Source organism: Podarcis raffonei, chromosome 14 (assembly GCF_027172205.1).
Source record: "Podarcis raffonei isolate rPodRaf1 chromosome 14, rPodRaf1.pri, whole genome shotgun sequence".
NCBI lineage: Eukaryota > Metazoa > Chordata > Lepidosauria > Squamata > Lacertidae > Podarcis > Podarcis raffonei.
Genome location: NC_070615.1, coordinates 36,088,266 through 36,115,677, shown reverse-complemented (window position 1 = coordinate 36,115,677; position 27,412 = coordinate 36,088,266). Strand labels below are relative to the sequence as shown.

The window sequence follows — 27,412 nt, the reverse complement described above, 5'->3', positions numbered from 1 at the left end:
TAGGTATCTAGTCCAAGAGGTTTCCAGTCTAAAACACGTACAGGGAAAGTACAGGGAGGAATAATGGAGACAGGGATAAACAGGGAAAGAAGTTTAGCTGGTGCAGCCATTTCCTCAAAACCATGGCCATCTGCTCAGCACCTGGTGTCGCAAGTGATGTCAGGTGTGGGGGCAGAGAGGAATGTGGCTTCCAGCGCACAGTCAGGAGCCTGTCAGCTGATAAACATGCCTTTTGGAATCGCATGTGGCATTGTGGTGATTAAAGTGTCAGGCTAGGACCTGCGAGACCAGGGTTCAAATCCCCACCCACTCCCGCCAGCATGGTTGATGGTCAGGGCTGATGAGAGGTCACCATGTTGACTGCCCCTTGTCTGAACGATTCCTGGAAGAACTGTTTTTGAGAAGCGACTTGAAGTAAGTAAGGCGATGGCCTGGAGGCTCTCTCGTAGGCAGATGTTGGAGTGTGAAGGATCAAGGGAGAGTCAATCAGGTCTGCAAGTATCCACCACAATCAGTGGCGGCTGGTGCCCATTGGGAGTGGCAGGGCAGAAGGCAAGGAGCTCAACAGCAGGTGGAGCCAGAGCCCATGGCAACTAATCCTAGCTTTGTCCCCATCTTCTCCTTAGCCACCCACCCTGTCTCAGGTCCTTATCTGCAATAATCATGAAGTCTGTGCACTCTGTTTCCACGGTTGGAGGCAGAAATGCCTCTGAATACCATTTGCTGGAAACTACAGGAGGGGAGAGGGACGTGGGTGGCACTGTGGGTTAAACCACAGAGCCTAGGACTTGCCAATCAGAAGGTCAGCGGTTCGAATCCCCGCGACAGGGTGAGCTCCCATTGCTCGGTCCCTGCTCCTGCCAACCTAGCAGTTTGAAAGCACATCAAAGTGCAAGTAGATAAATAGGGACTGCTCCGGCGGGAAGGTAAACGGCATTTCCGTGCGCTGCTCTGGTTTGCCAGAAGCGGCTTAGTCATGCTGGCCACATGACCCGGAAGCTGTACGCCGGCTCCCTCGGCTAATAAAGCTAGATGAGCACCGCAACCCCAGAGTCGTCCGCGACTGGACCTAATGGTCAGGGGTCCCTTTACCCTTTTACAGGAAGGGAGAGGGCTCCTGTGCTTGAATCCTGCTTGCTGGTTTCTCACAAGCTTCTGTTTGGCCACTGTGAGAACAGGGTGCTGGACTAGATGGGAAATTGGCCTGATCCAGGAGGCTCTTTTCATATTCGTAGGTTCTTAATCCACCATCATACTGGACTACCTTGTTGTAAAACTACCCAAGATAGTGCATGCAATGTGGTTCGGACACTCAGAATCTTTTGTTGTGTTGAAATATTTCTTGTATACTCCAAACCAGCTAGTAAATATCCTCCACAATGATGTAGCATTAAGTATTTAAAACAAAAACAACTTTGGGATCCCTAATTCGGGAGGAGAGGGTCAGAAGAAGGGGATGTCTTGTTCCCCACCCTGGCGCCTCACCTTTCAGGTATCAGTAATGTATTAGCCGCCTGCTTTCACTTTGCGCTGTTGGATGCAAAACAGAACTTGGATGTCGAGACCACATAACACTTGAAAGACCTGCATTGACTCCCAGTATGTTTCGGAGCACAATTCAAAGTGTTGGTGCTGACCTTTAAAGCCCTAAACGGCCTTGGTCCAGTATATCTGAAGGAGCGTCTCCACCCCCATCATTCTGCCTGGACACTGAGGTCCAGTGCTGAGGGCATTCTGGCGGTTCCCTCACTGCGAGAAGCCAAGTTACAGGGAACCAGGCAGAGGGCCTTCTCGGTAGTGGCACCCGCCCTGTGGAATGCCCTCCCACCAGATGTCAAAGTGAACAACTACTACCAGACTTTTAGAAGACATCTGAAGGCAGCCATGTTTAGGGAAGCTTTTAATGTTTGATGCATTACTGTATTTTAATATTTTGTTGGAAGCCGCCCAGAGTGGCTGGGGAAGCCCAGCCAGATGGGTGGGGTATAAATAAATTATTATTATTATTATTATTATTATTATTATTATTATTATTATTATTCTGTTTTCCAGGCACTGGGGTGCAGTGGAGGGACCTTCTGAAACCAGTCAGCGTGGATGATAACTTCACTGTGGCTCACGTCCTAGGGATGCTACTCCTGGACTCGGTGCTGTATGGCTTGGTGGCCTGGTATGTGGAGGCCGTCTTCCCAGGAGAGTATGGCATCCCACAGCCCTGGTACTTCTTCTTGATGGTGAGTTCTGTGCTGATCTCTCTCCCAATGACCAGCTGTTGTGTAGCCTAGCCTTTGCCAACCTGCTCCCTCCAGTTGCTTTGGACGACAACTTGCACGTGGTAATTGAAAGCATCTGGAGCTTAGTAACGGGGAAGAGTCCAGTGCTGAGGGTATGCTGTGACGATTCTCAGGAGCACAGAAAAAGAACAAGTTGTGGAACTGAGAAATGGAACCTTTGTGGTGGGGTTTGACGCTGTGAAGACACATGCAGAGAAACTTGGTTTGTCACCCAAACCTGGACACCTGGTTTTACTATCTCTGGACTAGCCATAAGCTGCCACCAAAGTTTCTTTTATGGTTTACAGCTCATGATTTGTCCAGAGAGCCAAACCATGATTCTGGGATTGAACGGCAGGCTAAACCAAACCAGCAGAGGAGTGACTGGAAGAGGAGCAAAGCAACTGTGATCTCCTCTTCTAGGAAGTACATGGCTATGTTTATGCCGGGACTTGGTATGGCCCAGCGTGGCTTGTGAGCCAGGCCATTGTTTTAGGCCAGTGGCTTTCAACCAGTGTGCTGTGGCACCCTAGGGTGCCATGAATGATGGTTGGGGGTGCTGTGGGCAACACTGGCCTCTGTCCCTCTTTCCTTCCCTCCCTCCTCTGATGCCCTCTTGCGTCTCTGCCTTCCAGAGACTTGCACAGCTGTTTGTTGCAGCAGCCCTGGTTATAAGCTCCCCAGGCAAATGGTGCCTCTGGGGCTGGCTAGGGGATGCTTCCCAGGCCTCTGTGGAGCAGTGTGAGGAAGCACCTTTCTTTGGGGTGGGTGGGTAGCTCAGTGATCAGGGGTGGCAGCAGCGGCTGCCCAGACAACTCCCAAGGGGAGGGGAGAGGGGAGGAGGCTGAGGGAACACTCCACAAGGGAGGTTGTTCGAAAAAGAGTGAGAGGCTGCCAGCTCTGCAGGCAAAGGGTGATTTAACTGGGCTCCTGAGCCCCACAGGGGTGCCACAGAAAGAATGTAGTTGGTCAAGGGAGCCATGGACTCAGATAGGTTTAAAACCTCTGTTTTAGGCAAACAAACAAGGCATAGTAGCTGATCTATTTCTGTCTTCATTAGAAGACATCATAATAGCAATTAGTGGCAACAACTTGTTCTGCTACCAGGCTTCCTGATCTGACCAAGTGGATATATGTGAGCTCCATTTGGTATCTATGAATAGCTTAAATGAATATTGACTCTTCATGAATCCCTGATGCTCATTCTTACTCTTGCATCATGCAGGCTGGTAGATTGGGAATGGCTGGCGCTGGGGGTAGAAGTTCACCCTGTTTCATTGGAACCAAACAAAATAGACAGAGGACCTCAGCTGGCATAAATAAGTAGTAGAGTATGAGAGAGTGAGAGATTTGTTTACCACCCTTCATCCGAAGATCATAGGGTGGTCTACAACGTAAAAATACAAAATACAATATGAGAACACAAAATACATATTAAAACAAAAGCAAGTCAATAGTTTATTGCAATTTATTTGAGCATCTGGTATGTGGCCCCTGGAAGGGTGAATGTGGCCCTCAGACTGAAAAAGCTGCCTCACCCCATCAATGAAATAATTGGCAAACTCCAATTGTTCGCAACAATAAGAGCCTCCCTGTTTGTCTCTCCTTAGCCTTCGTATTGGTGTGGGAGTCCTCAGACAGTGCTGGGAAAGGAGAAAGAAGAGGAGGAGGACCCAGAGAAGGCCCTGAAAAGCCAGTACATAGAAGAGGAGCCGTCGGACCTGGTTTCAGGGATCAAAATTAAGCACCTGTCCAAGGTGGGTTCTTCTGGGATGCCGCACTCTGAAAGCTGAGTTGTGCAACAGCAGCTTATGGAAAGAGCAACTGAATGCCTGTTTATGTATACTTCTCACTTGGCTGTCCTCAGGTGTTCAAGATGGGGAACAAAACCAAGGAAGCCGTAAGGGACCTGACCCTGAACATGTATGAGGGGCAAATCACAGTGCTTCTGGGGCACAATGGTGCTGGGAAGACGACGACTTTGTCCATGCTCACAGGTGAGGTTGGGCTGTTGGGACTAGGCTGGAAGGGCAGTGGTAGACTATCTGCTTTGCATGCAGAAGGTCCCAGGTTCAATCCCTATCATCTCCAGGTAGGACTGGGATAGATTACCTGCCTGAAACCCTAGACAGTGTAGATAATACTGAACTAGAGGGACCAAAAGGTCTGACTCAGCATAAGACAGCTTCCTAGGCGCCTATGATCATCATCATCACCATGCTGAGCCTGAATAATGAGTCAAGGCTATATTTACAAAAACACATCTGTTAGGAGCAAGTGTGCATAAAAAGGAGCGTATTAATGAAGATAGAGAAATGCGCTATATTTGCTTACAAAATGTGGGAATTCACAACCCCTACCTGATAATAGGTTACAGCAATTAACAGGGTTTGAAATGGTTGAGATTCAGTTTATGTACCACACAGACAGCAAACTGGGATTGGATACACCCAAGAGAAAGTTGTGGACAGTCTTGGCAGGGATACTATAAAATGCCTTTTAAACCTTCTTGGACTTTAGGGGATCCATCTAATCTAATGGCCGCTAATCTGAAGGCTGTTCCTTTTCCCCAGGACTGTATCCTCCAACAAGTGGCCAAGCATACATCAATGGCTATGAGATCTCCCAGGACATGAATCTGATCCGAAAAAGTCTTGGCCTCTGCCCTCAGCACGACGTCCTCTTTGACCAAATGACAGTGGAAGAGCACCTGTACTTCTACGCTGGGGTAATCTCGGATAAATATTGCGAGGCTTCTTTTTATCCTTTGTTACATAGCATGGTGTAACTCTTCAGGAGATAACCTACATTAAATGAATGGTGTATATTCTCACTTAGAACACTGGCAATCACGATCTTCTGAAAAAGCAAAGGCCGTACAAACACCAAGCTTATCTCTCAGGCTGGAGGGAGATGCAGATGATGGATGCACATTTCTTGGGCTTGTGAATGCACACATGAGCTTTTCCTATGTGCAGCATTGATGCACCTTCAGGCCGATGCCACAATGTGGACAAAGTGCAATAGGATTCTGGGGTCAGCAGTTGTCAACTACAGGGACTAGAAACCTGTTCGGGGTTTTTTTAACCTTTTTGTCTAACTGGGGATTAGGAATCTCTGGTCCTCCAGATGCTGTTTGACTCCAACTCCCATCAGCCCCAGCCAGCATGACCAATACCTAGGGATGGGTCACACACTCCCCAACCCTGATTTAAATGAAAGCAGCAGCAGCAGCAAAAAACATTTTTTTTGTCAACCCATGTGCTAACTCTTTTTCCATTCTATTTCCTCTCAGTTGAAAGGTTTTCCTGCAGAGAAATGTCTAGAGGAGATTAGCCGCATCCTGCACATCCTCAGCCTACAGGAGAAACGCTTCTCTCTGTCTAAAGCATTGTCTGGGGGGATGAAACGGAAGCTCTCCATTGGCATCGCACTCATTGGAGACTCCAAAGTGAGTCTTGAGAGTCCTCCGTTTTCTTTCTTCGTTATTCTTTCTGCCACCCCATTTGCTTCCATTTCCCCTGCCACTGCATGAAATTAGGCCTCAGGTTGCCCCCCACTTCTCTAACAATTGGGTCACACTGTCTATCCTCTGTATTCTGGGCACCGTATTTTTCGCTCTATAAGATGCACCCGACCATAAGACGCACCTAGTTTTTAGAGGAGGAAAACAAGGAAACAAAATATTCTGAATCAAATGTTGTTGAAGAGGCTTTGCGTGGCTATCCCTGAAGCCAGAACAGCAAGAGGGATTGCTGCGCAGCTCTCCCTCTCTGTGGAGCATCATTCGCTCCATAAGACGCACACACATTTCCCCTTACTTTTTAGGAGGGAAAAAGTACGTCTTATAGAGCGAAAAATACGGTATGTGCCCTTCATATCTTACGCCAGCTGTGTTTCACCTTGCACTGAGGCCTCTTCCCTCTGCACTGTCTAGGTGGTGATGCTAGACGAGCCAACCTCAGGCATGGATCCGGTTTCCCGCCGGGCCACCTGGGAGCTTTTGCAGCAGCAGCGGAGCACCCGCACCATCCTGCTCACCACACACTTCATGGACGAAGCAGATCTGCTGGGCGACCGCATTGCGATTATGGCGAAGGGGGAGCTCCAGTGCTGTGGGTCTTCGCTCTTTCTCAAGCATAAATACGGTAAGGAGAATCCCGCTTGTGCCAGCACCTGACTTGAAGAAGCCCACAAAGAGATAAGGACCTTGCAGGGGGTGGCATTCCCCTTTGGTAGCATTCACAGAATTATTTCATTCTGTATGAGACTTGGAGGAAGAAGAGCCTAGTCACCTGTATGGGACAGGGGCTTTAAATGTGGGTGCCCTCACCAATGGTGTGTATATATTCTGCATTAAATTTTTTTAAAAAACCTGTCAGTCACCTGGCAATTTCAGCGTAGCAATTGTTATTGCAGGGCAGCCTGTTGGTATGTAGTTTGAACACCCCTGAATGCTTCTTGGGGACTGGATGGAGTTCAGTGGTAGATCATCTGCTTTGTTTGCAGAGGGTCCCATGCTCGAGCATGAGACTCTTAATCTCAGGGTTGTGGGTTCGAGCCTCAGGTTGAGCAAAAGATTCCTGCATTGCAGGGGGTTTAACTAGATGACCCCTGTGGTCCCTTCCACCTTTGTATTTCTATGATCTAATCCCCAGCATCTTCAAGCAGGGAAAGATCCTTGGTCTCAGACAGCTGCCAGGCAGTACTATTAGGCAGTACTATTGCTGCTGCCAGGCAGTACTATTAGACAATGCTTTGCTAGATGGACCAACAGTCTGGTGCATTCAGACATGGGAAATATTTCGTTCATTTTCCTGATTATAATGCTAGCACTTCTGTCTTGTTTAGGGAAGGTTTTTTTTTTAAAAAATGACTGATGTTTTAATGTATTTTTAATCTCCTGTTGGAAGCCGGCCAGAGTGGCTGGGGAAACCCAGCCAGATGGGTGGGGTATAAGTAATAAATTATTATTATTATTATTATTATTATTATTATTATTATTATTATTATTTATTTCCAATGTCACTTTCACACTGCAGTGCCTGTTGTGGAACTGTGGCTTATTTACTGATATACCGACATGCCACACTAAATTAAATTCACGCCAGGTGGCTGTGCGGTGACACAAGAACCAACATAATTGGACAATAGTGCTCCTCCCCAACCCTTTCCACACATACCTGCTTTTGTTTCCCCATGATTCCCCCCATGAAAAGGGCAGGAAAGAATTGTATGTCAATACCCTTTTTATTTTTTGTTTTTTATTAGTTTTCCTGATGAACAAACACAGAGAATAAAAAATAGTATGCCAATATCCTTACCCAAATTTCACCACTTTAGTGATTTTAGGGGTTACAGGGCAGGGGACACAGACAGTTTTTTAATGGAATCAAACAGCAAAGAAATCACTTTATTCCATTAGTTTTCCGGAAGTGGTTTTTACATCACATTAAAGCCCCAACATAATGTGGAAATTAACAGTTAGGTAAAATGTCAGGGAAGTGGAACAAAATAAATGGAAACTCAGCATGAGGCAGCTTCTTATGTGCACACAAAAATCTCTTCTCTTCTCCCGTACTTCTTCCCACCCCCCAAAAAAAAACTCCATCTGCTCCCTTTCAGGTGCAGGATACCACATGGTGATGGTGAAGGAGCCGTGCTGCAACCTTGGGGAAATCTCCCGTCTCATCTATCACTATGTGCCCAACGCCACCCTGGAGAGCAACGCTGGGGCGGAGCTGTCCTTCATCCTTCCCAAAGAGAGTACGCACAGGTAGTGTCACCCTCTGCAAGAACTGAAGATGGCTTGCCAGGTCGTCATTGGTGTGTGAGCTTTGTCTGTTGTGAAACTGCAGTGCCGGGGCTCTCTCTAGCATTTGCAAATTTGGGGCATGTGTCTAAGCCAGTGAGAGCTCACCTTCTCTAGGCGAAGACTTCACCCTCCAAGGATCACGTGCCAAGAGTGGGTGTGGCCAAACTGTGAAATTGGGCTGGCAAGAACTGCAGTGCAGATTGCTTTCCCAGCAGCTGGTAAGCTCTTGTGTGCATTGAAAGTGCATGGAAAGCACATTCCCCCACAAGAACCCCAGGTTACAGGCCTTTGCCAAAGTGGTAGGAAGCACTTCCTCTGTGTAATATAGGGAATGTTAGGAATACGCTTTGAATGCTGAAGTTCTTTCCTGTTTCCTGCTGCTTTTCCAGGTTTGAGGCTCTGTTCACAGAGTTGGAGTTACGCCGGGAAGAGCTGGGCATTGCCAGTTACGGAGCCTCAGTCACCACTATGGAGGAAGTTTTTCTGAGGTAGGGCATTGGAGAAACTAGCAAGGAAGGTAAACGTGCTCTTTCAGCAGGAGTAAGTGTGAGTTAAAACATGTTGGATTTAATTTCTTTCTGAAATAAGATTCGGATGTATATTGAGGGGGAGGGAATCTGAGATTAACAGTGCAGTTCTATTAACAGTGCAGTTTGGAAGAAATCCCCATTGAGTTCATTGGGACTCAAGTAAACAAGATGCTGAAATGATTTGGCAAAACAAAATTTGGCAGTGGCAGGAATAATTTCACAAAAACATTTCTCCTCAAATTATGGGTCAGTGCCATGAACTTCTGGTCAAATCCCTGTTTCTCTGCAGTCTGAGGAACCTGCCCTCCCTTCTCCCTCTGCATCAGATGAGCAACCCACATGCACTGCCACCTTTTGATACAATTGGGGGGGGGCACAGAGAAGGAGGGACAGTGGCTTCATGATTGGCATCACAGCTGATCAATCAGCATCATGCACAGCCGTGCTTTGAAAAGAGGGAGGGTTGTTTTATGATTGAAGCAAGGGGCAACCAATTAGACCTGCCCCAATGCATACTCTGCTCAAACTGTGAAAGCCCATTTCTGCTTCAACCAGAAATGGGTCCAGAACATTGTGCATGACTCAGAAATGTGGCAAGTGAGCTTCCAGAAGAGGCTCATTTCTAAAACTTGTATACAGGTATGACGCTGAGGTTGTTGGGAAGCTAACCTCTGGGGTGACTTAATTTTAAAAACAAAAGAAAACCACAAACCCCACCTAATGCTGATGGCATTCGCTTACAAGGATTCACTCTCTTCCTTTAAGAGTTGGCAAGCTGGTTGATTCCAGCATGGACATCCAAGCCATCCAGCTGCCGGCTTTGCAGTACCAGCATGAACGGCGATCCAACGACTGGGCCATGGACGACTCCAGCAGCCTGAGTGGGATGACTGACATGACGGATGACAGCGGGGCTCTGATCACGGAAGATTGCTCCAGCATCAAGCTGAACACAGGGGTGAGCTCTGGTTGGTTGCTCTGGTGCCAGCCCTTGTGAACATAGCAATTGATTAATCGTGGGTGTTGACAAAAATGGAACTCACCATACTTTGTGGCTTGAATGAGTAGTACCCCGAACGTGGCCATGCCTTAGTTCTGAGGAGTTTTATTTCCAGCCCCTTTCCTAATTATTCCTAAAGTTGAATCCAGCCTCTACCATTAGCCAGAGCACCAAGGACACTGGAGTCTTCAGCCTCCTGGGAAGATGATCATCGTTTCTAGGATAACTGCCTGATTTTATATTTGACTAAAATTCGCACCCATAGTTCTTCACATGCTCAAACTGCTTTTGCAAATAGAGTAGTACCTCCGGTTACGTAACCCTCTGGTTATGTAAACTTCAGGATGAGAAAGCGGCAAACCTGGAAGTATTTGACCAGGTTTCGCTGCATGCGCAGAAGCGGTCCTCAGGTTGCAGAAACCTCGGGATCCGACCAGACCTCCGGAACAGATCCCGTCTGTAACTGGAGGTACCACTGTATATGACCTAAATGAATGTTCATTATTGCTACATACGTATACAAAGCCAGACAAATTCAGCGTGGGTGATTTTGTCAAGCACTCATCATGATACTGCTTATTGACGGCTGGTGTGAAATTTCTTGGAAACATTAGGCGCAGCTGTGTACTTAAACATATCCAAGAATGGCTTTGTAGTTTTAAAAACACATCGCTATTTTTTTAAAAAAAAAAAATTAAATGAAAAAGGGGAATGCTTCAATTTTTATTGATAATTGTTAATTCATATTTTATGTAAACCGCTCAAAGGCTTTTACGTTGAAGCAACAATGCCCTGTTAACATCAAAGTTTATCTAATCTTCCAAGGGGATCCACCTTATCAGTATCCTTAGCCTGCTCTTTGTCTTCATAGTTCTACCTCTGCTGCCAGCAGTTCTATGCCATGTTTATGAAGAGGGCTGTCTACAGTTGGCGCAACTGGAAGATGGTGGCAGCGCAGTTCCTGGTGCCTCTGATCTTCACTGCCTTCGCCCTGATTGTGGCCAAGACCTTTCCAGGCCCACGAGACTCTTCCCTGCTCAAGATGACCTTAAATCCGTATGGACAGACTACAGTGCCCTTTTCTGTCTCCCAAGAATCCACCCTGGCCCAGAGACTAGGAGAGCAGTATAAGGATATCGTGGACTCTCAGCACCAAGGGCCACTGGAGGTCGTGGGTGAGTAGCCAAGGCAGAGAACAGATATTTAGTCTGTTTTGAAGCCCTTTCAGCAAGAAGAGATGCTCCAAATCTTCTGGGTTTGCAGGAGAACAAATAGGAGCTGCTGCCGCTGTGGCTCAGCAGCTGGGATATGGCAAAATTCTCATGGGCATTGGAAGCACCTGAGGGAGAAGGCCCAGTCACAGAATGTGCAATATCAAAGTAGATGCTGGAAGGGGCGGAGGAGAACGATAGTGACTGGTGTGTGCCTGCCTTGGTGCATTTGGCAGATAAGGGAGACTGGGGAGCAAGGGATTAGGGTGGAAGGTTGTGGGGAAGAAGTCTCACATGGAGTGTGGAGTAAGGGAGCAAAAAGAGGAGGAAGATAGACTTCCATGTAAAGTTAAACACCCAACCAACTTTGGGGCTGCTGGAGTCTTAAAAACAAGATGCTGTCAGCAAACACCAAGCTTCAGTAGGCTGTTCATGTACATTATTTATACATATTCTGCTTTACTTGAGGCTTCAGGTCATGCCAAAATTTGGCCTAGTTTCCAGCTTCTGGCACCTGTCGGTTTCCTGGAAATCCCCGTTTCTGTTCAAACAGCAAGTTTCTAGACCTCAGGGTTGCAGAGAAAGCCTTCCTCTGCTAAACACCTGTAGCAATATCTCCTAACGGTTCATCTCAAATAGCATGTGATTGGCCAACGGAAGGACCACTTAGGAGGCCTGCTGCATTGACGAAAGTGTTGTTGCAGGTGATCTGCAGGAATACCTGATTTCTCGAGCAGCTGAAGAAGGGGGAGCCTTCAACGAGCGCTATATTGCGGCAGCGTCCTTCGAAGAAACTGGGGATCTCGTGAAGGTGACGGCTCTCTTTAACAACCAGGCGTTCCACTCGTCTGCCGCAGCCCTTCTCCTGGTTGACAACGCCCTGCTGAAGCTGCTGGTTGACCCCAATGCTTCCATCTCCGTGGCTAACTACCCACAGCCCCGCAACACAACAGAGACCGCGAAGGACCAGCTCATGGAGTGAGTTGATTCTTCCTCTCTTTTGAACAACGATAAATTCAGTCTTTATTGAATTCCTTTATATACTATGTTGCCTTTCCTCCAAAGGGCTGAAAGTGGTGTGCATAGTCCTCTCGCCTCTTTTTTTAGCCGTACAACAGCCCTCTGAGGCTGCCACTTGGAGAGCAGATCTCCTGCGACTCTATTCCATTTCCCTCCCAGCAGTCAGCCAGCATTCCATGCCCACAGAGCATATTCAGTGTTTTTGGAGAGTTCCCTTTCCCCCTTCTCCTTAAATTTCCCCCGTACAAACCTCAGGATTCTCGAGTCTGTCACTGCCACTCTCTCTTACACATGGCGTTTGCAGTTCTGTTGGCTATGCAAGGCCTGGCACCTGAAGAGCTGACTTCCCTGATATTAGTACAGTGGTACCTCGAGTTACATACGCTTCAGGTTACAGACTCCGCTAACCCAGAAATAGTGCTTCAGGTTAAGAACTTTGCTTCAGGATGAGAACAGAAATCAGGCTGTGGCAGCACGGCGGCAGCAGGAAGTGGTGCTTCAGGTTGAGAACAGTTTCAGGTTAAGAACAGACCTCTGGAACGAATTAAGTACTTAACCCGAGGTACCACTGTATAAACAGTGATGGATTGCTGTTTTTTAAAAAAATTATTACTTTGTCCTGTATTAATTGTGTTTTGTTTTTAAATTGTTTTGCGAACTGCTTTGGGTGCCTTTAGGCTGAAATAGCAGGATAGAAATGTTCTTCCAGAGGGTCCTTTTAAGGATGGGAAGGGGGATTGCCCCCACCCCCAGTAGGGCTTATTCCAGTCTTCCCCTGCTTGGTGCCCTCTGGATGACTCCCAAATCCTATCACCCCTGCTGGTTGGAGTTGGAGTCCTGATGGCGTCCAATGGGCAGCTGGTTGGTGAAATCTGGCTTTATCCCTTTCTCATCCCTGCTGCTCCCTGCACACCTGCCTTTCCCCCTTGGATTGGGAAGACATGGAGAAAGTGCAAGTGTCACCCCTTCATGAGCTAGACTTGGTCCAGGGCCTGCCAGTTGCTCACCCTGTTGCGCTGGAGTTCCTAGGATATACTTGTTCTGCATTATAAAACCCCTGATTGGATCTTTTCTTGCTCTTGCCTTAAGCCTTTTGGGTAGGTGGGCTGCTCCTTTAAATAAACATCCCTGGTCCTGCTCACCTTGCTGTCTTTAATGTCCCATCAGAGGCCAGACGGGTTTCGCCATTGCAATCAACTTGCTCTATGGAATGGCCTCGTTGTCCAGCACCTTCGCTCTCCTGCTCGTCAGCGAGAGGGCCATCAAGGCCAAGCACGTCCAGTTTGTCAGCGGGGTCTATGTCGTCAATTTCTGGCTCTCAGCCCTCCTGTGGGACCTCATCAACTACCTCACGCCCTGTGTGCTCATGCTGGTAAGTCAGCTCAGCTGCAGTCCCCAGGAAGTTCTTTGCCGGTGGTTTGGCAAAAATGTACCAGGAGATGTATGCTGAAAGAATCTAGCAGAGGGGCAGGGGCGGGACATGCTAATCAGGCACGTAAGCAAACTGGCTCAGTGGTAGAAATCCACTTTGCATGCAGAAGGTCCCAGGTTTGATCCCCAGTAGCTTCACGTAGGGCTGGGGGAGACTCCCTGTCTGGAATCCTGGACAGCCACTGGCATTCAGCGTGGGCCAGGGTTTCCCAAACTTGGTTCTTCAGCTACTTTTGGACTACAGCTCCCATCATCCCTAGCTAGGAGGACCAGTGGTCAGGGATTGTAGTTCAAAAACATCTGGAGACCCAAGTTTGGGAAACCCTGGTGTAGGCAATACTGAACTTGATGGACCCAATGGTCTGACTCAATCTAAGGCAACTTCCTGTGCTCCTAATTTCTAGATTTGTGTGGGGAAGAGCATTATAATCAGTGCAAACTAGCAAAACATAAATTCAGACACTCTGATTTGTTTATGTTTATTGGATTAAGTAAATCAATTACTGAACCAATCATTAAAAATTGAATCAAAAGCTCATTTACTTAGCAATTGGATAGAATACTGCCTGGATGTATTCTCCCCCCCCCCCAAAGAATCCTAGAGATCATTTCCCCCCGCCCACAATGAAAGCTGAACATTCAAGCAAAGGAACACTGACTATTTCTAAGAGGTGTAAGTTCATACATCTCCTCCTCCTCCTGCTGCTCTTATAGCCATGGTGCTCATATCAGTCCCAGCCCAGGCCAGTGACAGACATTTTGCATGCAGAAAATCCTACACTCAGTTTCAGGCATCTGCAGTTCCAGGGTTGGGCTGGATGACCTTCAGGATCCCTTCAAACTGTCTGGTTGCATGATCTTCAGTTAAAAGAATCAGGAATGGGCAAGCCCTGTACCTGACAGGGGTGAATGGATCAAACTCTTTTCTAGTTCATCTCAGTCTTGTATGTGCCCATTCTTCTGCAATTAACCCCCCCCCCCACAAAAAACCACATAAGCAAAATAATGTTTAAATAGTATGAATTTCTCCCCCTAAAATATGTATTTTCGTGTGCATTTTCTGCTGAAATACTCCCCTCCCCCTGTTTCATTGGTTGATCCCTCTCTCCAGGTGATATTCCAAGCCTTTGATGTGAAAGCCTTCACCCAGGACAACCACCTTGTTGATGTGATGCAGATCTTCCTCCTTTACGGCTGGGCCACTATCCCCCTCATGTATCTGCTCAGCTTCTTCTTCTCTGTGGCTTCTACGGCCTACACACGCCTCACCATCTTCAACATCTTCTCAGGGACAGCCACCTTCCTGGCAGTCACTATCATGAGCATTCAAGGTAAGGGATCGGGGACCCCCATCCCTGTTGCGGATCACGTTTCCTAGTCTCAACAATATCCTTGTGCACACGAAGAGTGATTCCAGTCAGTGCTGTTTCCAGGGCATGGCACTCTAACCAGGAAGAGGCAGGAAAACTCCAGGCATCCTTTCTATGACAATTTGTGCTAATAATGCTATTGGGCTAGTCATATGTGAGCCTTTCCCCCCAATGCTGTTTGTGCCTGAGAAAGTTTCGGGGCGGTCATACTGCTTCATTCCCAATCAGTGCAAAATTACGCCATATGTTGCTGAACTCCTGTAACTTTTCACACCACAAAGGATTTGGGGTTTAGGGCGAGTGTGTGTGTCCCACTTTCATTGCACTATTGCCCCTCTGGATAAATGAGGTAGGTTTGTCGCAACTAAAAAAGGCAGAACAAACCCACCCTTAACACACTTTTATTGTGTCAGGACCATGCTGCAGAATACATTTGCAATATAAACACTAGTCTGGAGGAGCTATATCTAAGGCTATATCTGATATTTGATACTCTCTACAAGGTGGAAATTTGCAATGCTGTTAGCATGCTGGGCCTTCTTCTGATCTTGTGGGGCCCTGGCGAATATCCAGCTTTGACACCATCCAGAATACATTTTAACGTTCATTGTTTGTTTGTTTAAAATATTAATAATTATGTCCCTTCCTAATGGCTAATGCAAGTATATAAGCCAACCCCATTAAAGCAAAACACCTACAAATACTAAAGTTTTATCACAACTAAGATTGGAGATGTCACAACCAGGGCTGCCTGGTTATCACTGACCCATGGCAGGGCCTTTTTGTTGGTGGTTCCGCAGTTGTGGAATGCCCTCCCTAGTGATGTGTCCCTATCATTAACTTTCAAGATGAATTTGAAAACCTTGCTTGTTTTCAAACCCACCAATTTGGTGGCTGCAAAATACTGCTCCTGGTAACCCCCAGATCATTGGATGGAAGAATGTGTTTAACTACTTTTTAAAAAGTTTTTAATTGTCATTGTTTTCTGAATCACTGTGCTCTGTTTCTTAAAGTACGCAGCCCAGCTCCCAAAACTGGGCAGGAGAAAAAAGAGCCTGATGTAAAAAGGAGGAGAAAAAGAATTATTAGACACAAGCATAGCCACCCTCTGTGTATGAACAGGGCAGACTCATTAATATACCTGACTATCAAAGGCCACTTCCCTGACCTTCCCATGTTTGTCTTACAGAACTTGGAATGGTGGATCTCTCAAGGATGTTGGATAAAGTCTTCTTAATCCTGCCCAATTACTGCTTGGGACAAAGCATCAGCAAATTCTACCAGAACTATGAGTTCATTCAGTTCTGCACCTCCTCAATTGAGTCTCTCCTTGTCTGCAAAGTGTTTAGTGAGTATCCAGAATTCATCTTTTCGTCTCTGGCTTCTGCAGCAAGTCAAAACATCTTATTATTATTATTATTATTACTATTACTATTTATTAAATTTGTATAGCGCCCTATAATCGTAGATCTCAAGATGGTTCACAACATAAATTGCAATACAGTGGTACCTCAGGTTAAGTACTTAATTCGTTCCGGAGGTCTGTACTTAACCTGAAACTGTTCTTAACCTGAAGCACCACTTTAGCTAATGGGGCCTCCTGCTGCCGCTGCGCCGCTGGAGCACTATTTCTGTTCTCATCCTAAAGCAAAGTTCTTAACCTGAGGTAATATTTCTGGGTTAGCGGAGTCTGTAACCTGAAGCGTATGTAACCCGAGGTACCACTGTATTAAAGAACTCAAAATACATAATAAAAACAAAGATAACCCAATAATCCCCCCTTCTGCAACACATTTAAAAGGGCATTAGATGTCAGTCATTACACACATACCCCACCTCAGGACTGCCACTGAAAACAACAGCCTTGCATCAAGCTCACTGCTTCCCTTCCCTTGTGCATATTCAGTGTTACCCATGTCCTGATGTTCAGGCACTGCAGAAGAGAAAGGTCTCAAACAGGGCTGCTCTTATCAGCAGTGTCTCCATCTTATCCAGTGTTTGAAACTCCCATTGTTCTAGGCGCATTTTGCAGCAGGGGATTTCATTAGCGCAAGCAGTTTCTGAGCTCCGGGCACAGTACTACACTTAAGTTTTCAGATTAAAACTGCAGAGTGGAAGGGAGGAAAAGTAAAGATAAAGGAAAGGATGACCTTTTTCTGCCTCCCCACTTCCAGCTACTCTCTGAAGACTGGAGAAGAGACCCTCATAAGAATATTAGGGGGTGGGCTGGGGAAGGACTAGACCATGTGAAAATTGTCGCTCTGTGAGGGGATTTGGTGAGTTTAAAGTATTTGTTTGGGATTGTACAGTGCCGTTCAGTATTTTCTCTGTCTCTCCCCTCTCTCCTACCATTCCAGATATTACTTTCCAAACCAATTACTTTGCATGGGAGAGCCCTGGGATTGGCAAATACTTGACTTCCATGGCTGTACAGGGGCTTGTGTTCCTCATCCTCCTCTTCCTCATTGAGACCAACATCCTTTGGAGACTGAAGAACCTTGTCTGCAACGTGCATCGGAGGCGGAAGTGGGTAAGGATTTCCTGGAAGGAAGAAGCGTTCCTGGGTTGACAGAATTGTAAGCCAAGCTTCCCAGTATACAGTGTATACAGGGCTGTGTATACAGTGTAAGATATTCATCAAGCTACAGAGTCACAAGGCAGAACCGGCTGGAAAACAAACCAAGCTTCGGAGAAACAATTCTGGGTGGTTAAGTTGTAGTTGAGTAAACAAACCATGGCTTAGTATTATGTGTGAACCAGGCTAATTACTTGTTCAGCTGTGCCAGAATCTTGCATTACTGCAGTGTGCTCATCGTCTACTTTCTGTTGGCTTTTTCTACAACAGGTGATGCTGCTGAACAGAGTCCCCGTCCTTCCAGAAGACCGGGATGTTGCAGATGAGAGGAAGAAGGTTTTGGAGTCACCAACAGCATCCCTTTCATCACTGAACAGTCCCTTAGTCATTAAGGAGCTTACCAAGGTAAACTTCTGACCCTCCTATGTGGTTTCTAAAGCTTAGCCTCTCTTTGAAGACATCATCATTATTATTATTTAATTTTTATACCTCTTACATGCCATAATGGCTTCTAAGCAGTTTGCCAATAGAAAATCAATTGTATTGTGCTGTACACCAGGCTTCCTCAAATGTTTTGAGATGTTTTGAGACTACAGTTCCCATCATCCCTGACCACTGGTCCTGCTAGCTAGGAATCATTGGAGTTGTAGGCCGAAAACATCTGGAGGGCTGAGTTTGAGGATGCCTGCTATACACAATAAAACAAACCAGTTAAAAAGCTTAGCAATAAAAACAGCTTAAAACAATTACAACAATTAAGTCAGGAAGTTCAAATTCAGAGGAATGCTTTCCTGAAAAGAGTGTATTCAGGAGCCAGCAGAATCCCAATACCAATGGGGGCCTCTTGAACAGGGAGGGCATTTTGCAACACTGGTCCTGTCAGTGAAAAAGCCCAACACCACGTGTGTTAAATGTGCTTTAAAGGTATGGTGTAGATGTGACCAAATCAGACCATTTTCAAGGCTGTAATACTAGCCAGGCCCCAACAACCACAACATGACCACTATTCTCATTTATTTATACTCCCAATTGGAGGCAATGTGAGATGATTATTTGCTGGTGTGCCCCCCACCCTCCCCTCACTTTTCTAGATTGAAGGAGTCTTGTCCTCCCAACCTCTGGAGGAAGTCCCATCTGGAGGAAGTGGGGAGATACCAGTGGAGATTGATCCACTAGGGCAATTGGGGCACTGCCCCACCAACTTCAGTTTGCCTTCAGCCACCTCCCACCACTTCCCCACCCAGCTTCTTCCAATCAAGGGGTGGCTCTTCCTGTTGCTCTGGCTCCACCTGCTGTTGGTCTCCCTGCCTTCCACCCTACCAGTCCCAGTGGGCACCAGTCACACAGGTTATGGCATCACTTCTTTGGGAGGAATGAGGAGGAGCCATCTTGCAACCCAGCAGTTTGCTTGTTTTGCTCTTCCAGGTGTACAGCAACAGGGACTCATGCCTGGCTGTGGACAGGATATCCTTGGCAGTCAACAAAGGCGAGTGTTTCGGTCTTCTTGGCTTCAACGGGGCAGGGAAGACCACCACCTTCAAGATGCTGACAGGGGATGAGAGCATCACATCGGGAGACGCCTATGTGGATGGGCACAGCATCCTGGCCAACATCAAAAAGGTAAGGGTTGAAACAGTAGGAAGAGCCCTGCTGGATCAGGCTAAAGACCTGGTCTCAATTCAGCATCCTGTCGTCAAAGTGGCCTCTGAGATGCCTCTGGGAAACCCACAAGCCTGGCATGAGAGATCCAGTGTGGGTTAGAGAGATGGGCTAGAATCTCCACTCTGCCATGAAGCTCACTGGGTGAGAGTCACGGCCTCTCAGACTAACCTACCTCACAGAGTTGTCAAATGAGGAGGGCAAGGCCATGTATGCCATCTTGAGTTGGGGGGGAGAGGTAGTATGTAAATGTGATAGATAAATACAGTGGTACCTCGGGTTAAGTACTTAATTTGTTCCGGAGGTCCGTTCTTAACCTGAAACTGTTCTTAACCTGAAGCACCACTTTAGCTAATGGGGCCTCCCGCTGCCACCGGAGCACGATTTCTGTTCTCGTCCTGAAGCAAAGTTCTTAACCTGAGGTTAGCGGAGTCTGTAACCTGAAACGTATGTAACCCAAAGCGTATGTAACCCGAGGTACCACTGTAAATACAATGAGCGCATTAGCACTCTCCCTACTTGTGATCCCTGGAAACTGGTATTTAGAGGCATATTGCCTTCGACAGTGAAAGCAGAACAAGGCCGCCATGGCTAGAAACCATTGATAAGTCTTATCCTCCATGAATTTGTCCAGTCGTTTTTTCCAAGTTGTTGGTTGTCACTTCTGTTCTGCAGCTCCTTCTTCTTTATACAAACAAACTGGATTCCTTACTTTTATTTGTCACCAGACCTGCACCCCCTCCAAACCCTGGAACCAACCCTATAGTCGCTGGTGGGTGCCAGGCTCTGTGGCCTCCCTGTTTCACATTCAGGGCTTCTCTCTTAGAAGCTCAGATTAACAGAAGCAAACTGGAGCAGCCTGGATGACCTTTATCAAGGGCAGGTCCAGAAGCGGCTGTTTTAGGTTTGGTGGGCCACTGAAACCATCAATAGGTTGCCGGGCAATTCTGTTGACTTTGGTCTGTCATTTACATTCAGGTCCAGCAGCGGATTGGCTACTGCCCCCAGTTTGATGCCCTTTTGGATCACATGACCGGGAGGGAGACCTTGAGCATGTACGCCCGGCTGCGAGGGATCCCCGAGCGCTACATTGGCAGCTGTGTGGAGAACATGCTCCGAGGCCTGCTCTTAGAGCCACATGCGAACAAGCTCATCAGGACGTACAGGTGAGGCAGAGAGATACTGGCCTCCAAAGCTCAGCCCCCTGCCGTGAATCCAGTCCAGAGAGTCCTCACCACACAGTTGACCCATCCCTGAGCTGGAGAGCTTTCCTCTCGCTCTTGTGCACTTCCTGTTTCCTTTCAGAGAGGCTTGTGCAGGAGAACTTCTCAAGGGAATGTGCCCCCTGGGACAAGAGTTGCTTGCCTCCCACCTCCTGTTCCTCCTCACACAGCTGCTCATTAAAAAACACACACGAGAGAAGGGGTAATCCTAGTTGTAACAGGCAAAGTCCATTGATACCTTCTCCTTCCACAGCGGTGGCAACAAGCGGAAACTGAGTGCGGGGATAGCCCTGATTGGTGGCCCCCCTGTCATCTTCCTGGATGAGCCCTCCACCGGCATGGATCCTGTTGCCAGGCGCCTACTGTGGGATGCAGTTGCCAGGACGAGGGAGTGCGGGAAGTCCATCATTATCACTTCACACAGGTTGGGACCATTTTCTTAGCCTGCACTAGCATGGTGGGAAGGGAAGGGGTATCGACAGTGCTTATTCAATCCACTGAAAATTAATGAAAGACAGTTTGGGCTCCAGTACACCTATTATTTCAGAAATCTCCTCTATCACATCTTCCCCAAATCTGTATGCATGTTTGCACGACCACTGCATGTTCCATGGCTTGTATGTTGGTTTTAACGTAATTTGGTTTGAGTTACTTTTGGGGTTTTCTTTTTTTCAATAATGGTGACTATAAATAATTATATCCTTGTCTCCTTTCAACAGCATGGAAGAATGTGAGGCTTTGTGCACCCGGCTGGCCATCATGGTGAATGGGCAGTTCAAATGCCTGGGGAGCCCACAGCACCTGAAGAGCAAATTTGGCAGTGGGTACACCCTGCTAGCAAAAACCCACAGCGATGATGAGGACAACCTTCAGGCCTTCAAAACATTTGTGGAGAAGACTTTCCCAGGTACGTACAGACAAGCTCGTGAGGACCTAAATCATAATAATTAGGGTGCCGGGAAATTAAGCAATTCCCTTTTTTATGTAGTCAAATGAGTTTTAGTCAAACAATCAGTTGACTTTGTACAAATTTTACTATACAAATGTGTTTGAATTTGCATATGTATTTGCATACATTTGCATGTGACTTAAGTGATTCTGAAGCAAGATGAAGCACATGCGTGTTGTCTCATAACCAACATTGACTTAGAAGAGGGCATTCTCTCTATTGTGTGAGAGAAGGGGAGATGCCGCCATCCATTTTAAATAAAGGTTTACAATATATAAATAGCAAATGCAGTAAAGAATGCTTAAGCATACGGTATTAAAGAAATGATTGAACATAGTGCTGTTTCTGTCCCCAAAGGCCACTTGGGGAATGAATGGCAGCCCGAAGCAGAGGCTTCCTGATTTGTAGCTCAGCATCTTAGCTACACTTGTCTGTAGCTCGTCTCCTCCTCACCACCAACCAGCTTGAATGCCAGTGGCTGGGAATCACAGGTGGGCAGAGTGCTGCTCTGAGCAGGTCCTTCCTGCTGGCTTTCCATCGAGTCATCAGCTTAGCCACTGTGAAAACAAGATGTGGGACTGCATGGGCCATGGGCCCAATCCCAGCAGGAATTTTCTGGTGTTATTATATCTCTGCTTCTCCTCTTCCAGGAAGCATCCTGAAGCATGAACATCAGAGCATGGTCCATTATCACCTCACCAACAAGAACCTCAGCTGGGCACAGGTAAGGGCTGAAGGGAATCTGCTGGTGGGCTTGAGCAGTGGCCACTTCTGAAGGCCCACCTAAATGTCCTCCTTATTGTACATTCATGATGATTTGCAGGGCTACTCAGGGGGCAGGGTTGCTAGACCAAAGGTGGGGAACCTTTTGCAGCCCGAGGGCCACATTTCCACCTGGAAAAACTTCTGAGGGCCAGAAGCATCTTCCTCTGCCCTCTTGAGCTCAGGGTGGTGGTGCAGGAGATAGCATTCTCTGTAGCAGCCCCTAAGTTGTGGGACTCCTTCATTATACAGCTCCTGATTTTTGACACTTGAGGTGAGTTGCTTTCGTTGTCACCCACCCTGGGTGAAGGATAGGTGATTAATAATAATACTATCATCTATCTATCTATCTATCTATCTATCTATCTATACCCCGCCCATCTGGCTGGGTTTCCCCAGCCACTCTGGGCAGCTCCCAACAGAATATTAAAAATAGAATCAAACATTAAAAACTTTCCATGACATCTGATGGGAGGGCGTTCCACAGGGCGGGAACCACTAGTGAGAAGGCCCTCTGCCTGGTTCCCTGTAACCTCACTTCTCACAGTGAGGGAACCAACAGAAGACCCTTGGAGCTGGACCTCAGTGTCAGGGCAGAACGATGAGGGTGGAGACGCTCCTTCAGATATTCTGGGCCGATACTGTTTAGGGCTTTAAAGGTCAGCATCAACACTTTGAATTGGGCTTGGAAACGTACTGGGAGCCAATGTAGGTCTTTCAGGACCAGTGTTATGTGGTCTTGGTGGCCACTCCCAGTCACCAGTCTCGCTGCCGCATTCTGGATTAGTTGGAGTTTCCAGGTCACCTTCAAAGGTAGCCCCATGTAGAGTGCATTGCAGTAGTCCAAGTGGGAGATAACTAGAGCATGCACCACTCTGGCAAGACAGTCCGCAGGCAGATAGGGTCTCAGCCTGCGTACCAAATGGAGCTGACACGAAATTGAACTGCGCCTCCATGGACAGCTGTGAGTCCAAAATGACCTGGTCCTTCAGTGGCACAGTTACCCCATTCAGGACCAGGGAGTCCTCCAAACTAGCCCAACCCCTGTCCCCCAAAAACAGTACTTCTGTTTTGTCAGGATTCAGCCTCAATCTGTTAGCTGCCATCCATCCTCCAGCCAGACACTCACACAGGACCTTCATCACCTTCACTGGTTCTGATTTAAAAGAAAGGTAGAGTTGGGTATCATCCGCATACTGATGAACACCCAGCCAAACCCCCTGATGATCTCTCCCAGCAGTTTCATATATACATTAAAAAGCATGGGGGAGAGGACGGAACCCTGAGGCACCCCACAAGTGAGAGCCCAGGGGTCTGAACACTCATCCCCCATCACCACTTTCTGGACACGGCCCAGGAGGAAGGAGCGGAACCTGTATGACAGTGCCCCCAGCTCCTCTAAACAGTCCAGAAGGATGTCGTGGTCGATGATATCAAAGGCCGCTGAGAGATCCAGCAAAACTAGGAAACAGCTCTCACCTTTGTCCCTGGCCTGCCGGAGATCATCGACCAAAGCAGTTTCATTCCCATGATGAGGCCTGAATCCTGATTGGAAGGGATCCAAATGGTCCACATCTTCCAGGCGTGCCTGGAGTTGTTCATTAACCACCCACTCAATCACCTTGCCCAAGAATGGAAAATTTGAGACTGGACAATAGTTGGCCATATTGGCCGGGTCCAAATATATTTTTTTAAGAAGCAGTTTAATGACCACCTCTTTCAGAGGGTCTGGGAAGGCGCTCTCACAGAGGGAAGCATTCACCACCCCACAGAGCCCATCACCCAGCCATTCCTTGCTCTCTTTTATGAGCCAGGATGGGCAAGGATAGGTTTCACTCATCCAAGCAGCCTGTCCACATCCTCAGAGGTAACAGATTGGAATTGATCCCACGCAACTTAACTAGACAGGACTCTAGCACTCTCCCACCCCAGCCCTGCTCCCATGGTGGAGTCTACCTCTTCCCGAATCTGAGTGACTTTATCTGCAAAAAACTTTGCAAAATAATTGCAAGAGATCTTGGGGTCCTTACCGGGCCCTGATGGCAAAGGTGGTTCCATTAGATTGCAAACCACCTGAAAGAGTCTCCTGCTGCTGTTTTCTGCAGATGCAATAGAGGCGGTGAAGAAGGTCCTTTTCACCGTCGCTATCGCCACTTGGTAGGCTTGACGTTGAGCTCTAACCTGTGTCTGGTCTGATTCAGAATGAGTTTTCCACCACCAGCGCTCTAGCTGTCTCAGCAATTGTTTCATCACCCTTAGCCCTGGAGAAGACCACGGGGCTATCCAGGCTCCATGCAGTTGGAGAGGGCGCTTCGGAGCCAGACAGTCGATAGCTCTGGTTAACTCCGCATTCCAGCGGGCCAGCAGGGAATCAGCTGAAAGACCACCAAAACATCCCCTACCATATTATGGATGTTGCAGTAAGAATAGATCATAGTAAGAGGAGGCGCTGGCTTGTTCTTGGGGAGAAGGGAAGATCTTGGAAAAGCAACCCAAGGCCTCTTACAAACCTTTCAAAAGCGCTGCTTGAAGGAAGGTTCTTCCCTCCTCAGCCTCTCACCAAGATTTTGCTGTCTCCTTTCTCCCAGGTGTTTGGGGCACTAGAGAAAGCCAAAGAGAAGTACTGCATGGAGGATTATTCCGTCAGCCAAATCTCCTTGGAGCAAGTCTTCATGAGCTTCACCCGTTTCCAGCACTACACAGAGGATCAAGAGAAATGAGGCGGAGCCCCTCTGCCTGCTCCGCACGGACTGACCCTGCTGCCTATACATAGTATATATAGAGACAGTAATTTATATTATCAGCCATGTCTCCAACAATGCATCAAAAGGACAGACATTCTCAACGAAGCAGTGGGGGGGGGGGAGATCTCCAGCTCTCCGCAGTGCCGGGATCAAGAAGAAGAGCATGCATGATGTGTCCGAGTGTGTGTGTGTCATGGTGTACGTCCGCATGTGGCGAGGCATGGGAAAGAGCAGCAAAGGGCTGCATCTCAAGGCAGCACAGCCAGCCTGTGGGTCTTAACTAGCTCTCCCTCTGCCTTTAAGCCAACCAGAGAGGACAGTGTTGCACCACCACGCAGGTAATGAACTCCTGGTGCTGGGATGACTGGTGGACCCTGTCTTTTGCATCCTCTCCTCCAGGACTTCCACTGGGTCAACATCTATGTCATTGGCCCAGTGTGCCTCTGCAAATGAGGCACTGGCAATGCACACGTCTGTCTGTCTGCAGCCCATGTCTGTATGAGGAAACAAAACGTCCCCGTGTGGCGTATCCGTCCAGCCCGACTTCCTTTTCGCCACTCGCTTTCCTCAGGTGGAGCAGGACGAGGAGGGCAGCATGCAACCGGTCACAGTCCCCACCTCACTCTGGGGTTCCTATCAGATCTGGGATTATTTATTTATTTTCCACAAGGTGCCGGGGGGGGGGGAGATAATGCATTTTGCTTTTCAGACAACTGTGAGGCTGAGTTTAGCATAGTAGGAATCCCGCGGGCACCACCCTTGCACATTCCTTCATCCATGTCACTAACCTTAAATGTTCACGGAGAATCTCCTTCGAGGTGGTTTTGCTGTAGTTTAGAGCAATGTTCTTCAACCTGCGGCCGTCCCCAGATGTTGTTTGCTTATGCTTCCCATCACCTGCAGGGATATGAGCAAGCTGGAAGATGAGTAGAGAAGGACAGCCAAGATGATAAAGATACCAAGTCTTACGAGGAACGGTTGTGGGAGGTTGTGGGTAGGTTTAGCCAGGGTAAGAGGAAATGGAGAGGAGATATGACAGCCACCTTCAAATATCTAAAGGGCTGCCATGTGGAAGAGGGAGCAAGCTTGTTTTCTCCTGCTCCAGAGGGTAGAACCCGAACCAATGGATCCAAATTACAAAAAAAGAGATTCCGACTAAGAACTTTCTGACAGGAAGAGCTTATTCAGCTACTTCAGAAGATGCTGGGCTCTCTTTCTCTGGAGGTTTTTAAACAGAGGTTGGATGGTCATCTGCCAGGGATGATTGAGTTGTAACTCAATGACCCTTTGGGTTCCTTCCAACTCTACAATTCTTCAAATCTATGATCCCTAACCATTAGTTAAGCTGGCTGGGGATGGTGGGAGTCAAGAGTCCAGCACCATCTGGGGACCAAAGGCTGAAGAGAACTGATTTAGAGAAACTAGCCAAAAGCTTCCATCAGCCACGGATCATGGGAGAGTTCTCTGCTGTATGAAATCCTAGCCAATTGCAAAGAAGTGGAACCGCCACTTGGCAACCTGTCATTTTGTCTGTGTATGCTCCAGGACCAACTAATCATGTGCTCTGTTACGGCTTGATTCTGGACCCAGGTGGGGACATTGTTCTGCACTTTTGGGGTTTGTAGCAGCCAAGTCAGCCTTGGCCTAGGCTGTTGTCAGGTGGAAGCATCTCCATGTCCTCCTCCTCTGAAATCTGGAAAGAACAGGCCGTGAAGGTGTTGGTGACAGGTGGCCACTTATATTAAGGTGCTCTGCTGGAACCAGGGCTTTTGAATCCCTCCAAGAAGTTGGAGTGAGGAGGAAGTTCACGCCCAGTTTCAAGGTGCTCACCTGCATCTGCCAAGGTGCTCACCTGCACTGTAGGATATGTTCTGTTGTAGTGCTGCTTTTGTCTCAACAGATGACCAGGATGTGTTCCCACTTAGGGCCAGCTCAGCCCTTGGTTCCCCAGAATGAAGGATGTTCCCAATGCAGGGCAGGGGAATCCCGAGACTCTCCAAATGCCTCTTCGACCCCAGTTCCCATCATCCCAAAACCGTTGGCCATGCAGACAGGGGGTGATGGGGGCTGCAGCCCAACAACAGTAGGAAGACAGGCTCCCCATGCCAGCCTTATCACCTCTGTTAGGGTGAGTTAGCACATTCCCCTTGGGGGAAAAAATGAGAGAAATGCCACCATGTCATAGCAGACATTATTGTGGTTGTCCCTTGCTTTCCTCACATGGGGGCGCCTTATAGAAATTACCATGTTAAAACCTGCCTTTTGTATCACATTGAGGAAAGATTGAGTGGAGGGTCCTAGCAAGGGGTTATTCTGCTTGTCCAAATGGGGAACTCTGGAGACTAGCGTTTTGTAGGGCCAGGTGTGTTGCAGCCCAAGTGCCCATCCCGGCAAAAAATTTAAAAAATCCTGCCTTAGATAAATGTGGGCCTAATTGCATGCACCTGTCAAGACTTGAACAGCACCTGCTAACTAAGCATCTGCTCTGCACTGAGCCCTCTGTATGCTGCTTGCTAGATCACCAAAAAAACAAAACCCACCCAAATCTGCAGCTCCAAGTTGGGCAGAGGGGAACCCAGCAAAAAAACAAAACAAACCCTTCCATTTTGTCCCTCCTCTAATGTATCCTATTTGTGCAAAGGCAATGATAGCAGTTGCAGTGCTCAAGGTTTTAATGAGACTCGGAGATTGTCAGCAGATCAGGCAGGAAGTGGCCTAGTACTTCATTCCCAGGCCCTCTAGCAAGGAGATAATTCCTGGCCACCAACCCTTAGCCATTGGCTAGTCCTTGTTGGGTTCATGCATTTCCTTGCACCTGCATACGAGTAAAATTTGATATCTGGAAGAGAA

At 47.6% G+C, this 27,412-nt stretch overlaps 1 protein-coding gene across 1 annotated transcript in view; it reads left to right on the top strand.

Moving 5' to 3' along the window:
• ABCA3 (ATP binding cassette subfamily A member 3) overlaps nucleotides 1–27,412 on the top strand; it is a 69,455-nt gene extending 42,043 nt beyond the window's left edge. The window contains exons 10-31 of the mRNA XM_053364148.1: nucleotides 2,053–2,234; nucleotides 3,884–4,030; nucleotides 4,141–4,270; nucleotides 4,847–5,001; nucleotides 5,569–5,724; nucleotides 6,211–6,421; nucleotides 7,899–8,049; nucleotides 8,478–8,576; nucleotides 9,384–9,576; nucleotides 10,490–10,793; nucleotides 11,534–11,807; nucleotides 13,017–13,221; nucleotides 14,392–14,611; nucleotides 15,840–15,998; nucleotides 17,008–17,180; nucleotides 17,496–17,630; nucleotides 18,651–18,845; nucleotides 19,863–20,050; nucleotides 20,361–20,531; nucleotides 20,827–21,014; nucleotides 21,707–21,780; nucleotides 24,407–27,412. Of these exons, the coding sequence (XP_053220123.1) occupies nucleotides 2,053–2,234; nucleotides 3,884–4,030; nucleotides 4,141–4,270; nucleotides 4,847–5,001; nucleotides 5,569–5,724; nucleotides 6,211–6,421; nucleotides 7,899–8,049; nucleotides 8,478–8,576; nucleotides 9,384–9,576; nucleotides 10,490–10,793; nucleotides 11,534–11,807; nucleotides 13,017–13,221; nucleotides 14,392–14,611; nucleotides 15,840–15,998; nucleotides 17,008–17,180; nucleotides 17,496–17,630; nucleotides 18,651–18,845; nucleotides 19,863–20,050; nucleotides 20,361–20,531; nucleotides 20,827–21,014; nucleotides 21,707–21,780; nucleotides 24,407–24,538 (3,842 nt within the window). The 3' untranslated portion in view covers nucleotides 24,539–27,412. The remainder of the gene's footprint in view (nucleotides 1–2,052; nucleotides 2,235–3,883; nucleotides 4,031–4,140; nucleotides 4,271–4,846; nucleotides 5,002–5,568; nucleotides 5,725–6,210; nucleotides 6,422–7,898; nucleotides 8,050–8,477; nucleotides 8,577–9,383; nucleotides 9,577–10,489; nucleotides 10,794–11,533; nucleotides 11,808–13,016; nucleotides 13,222–14,391; nucleotides 14,612–15,839; nucleotides 15,999–17,007; nucleotides 17,181–17,495; nucleotides 17,631–18,650; nucleotides 18,846–19,862; nucleotides 20,051–20,360; nucleotides 20,532–20,826; nucleotides 21,015–21,706; nucleotides 21,781–24,406) is intronic.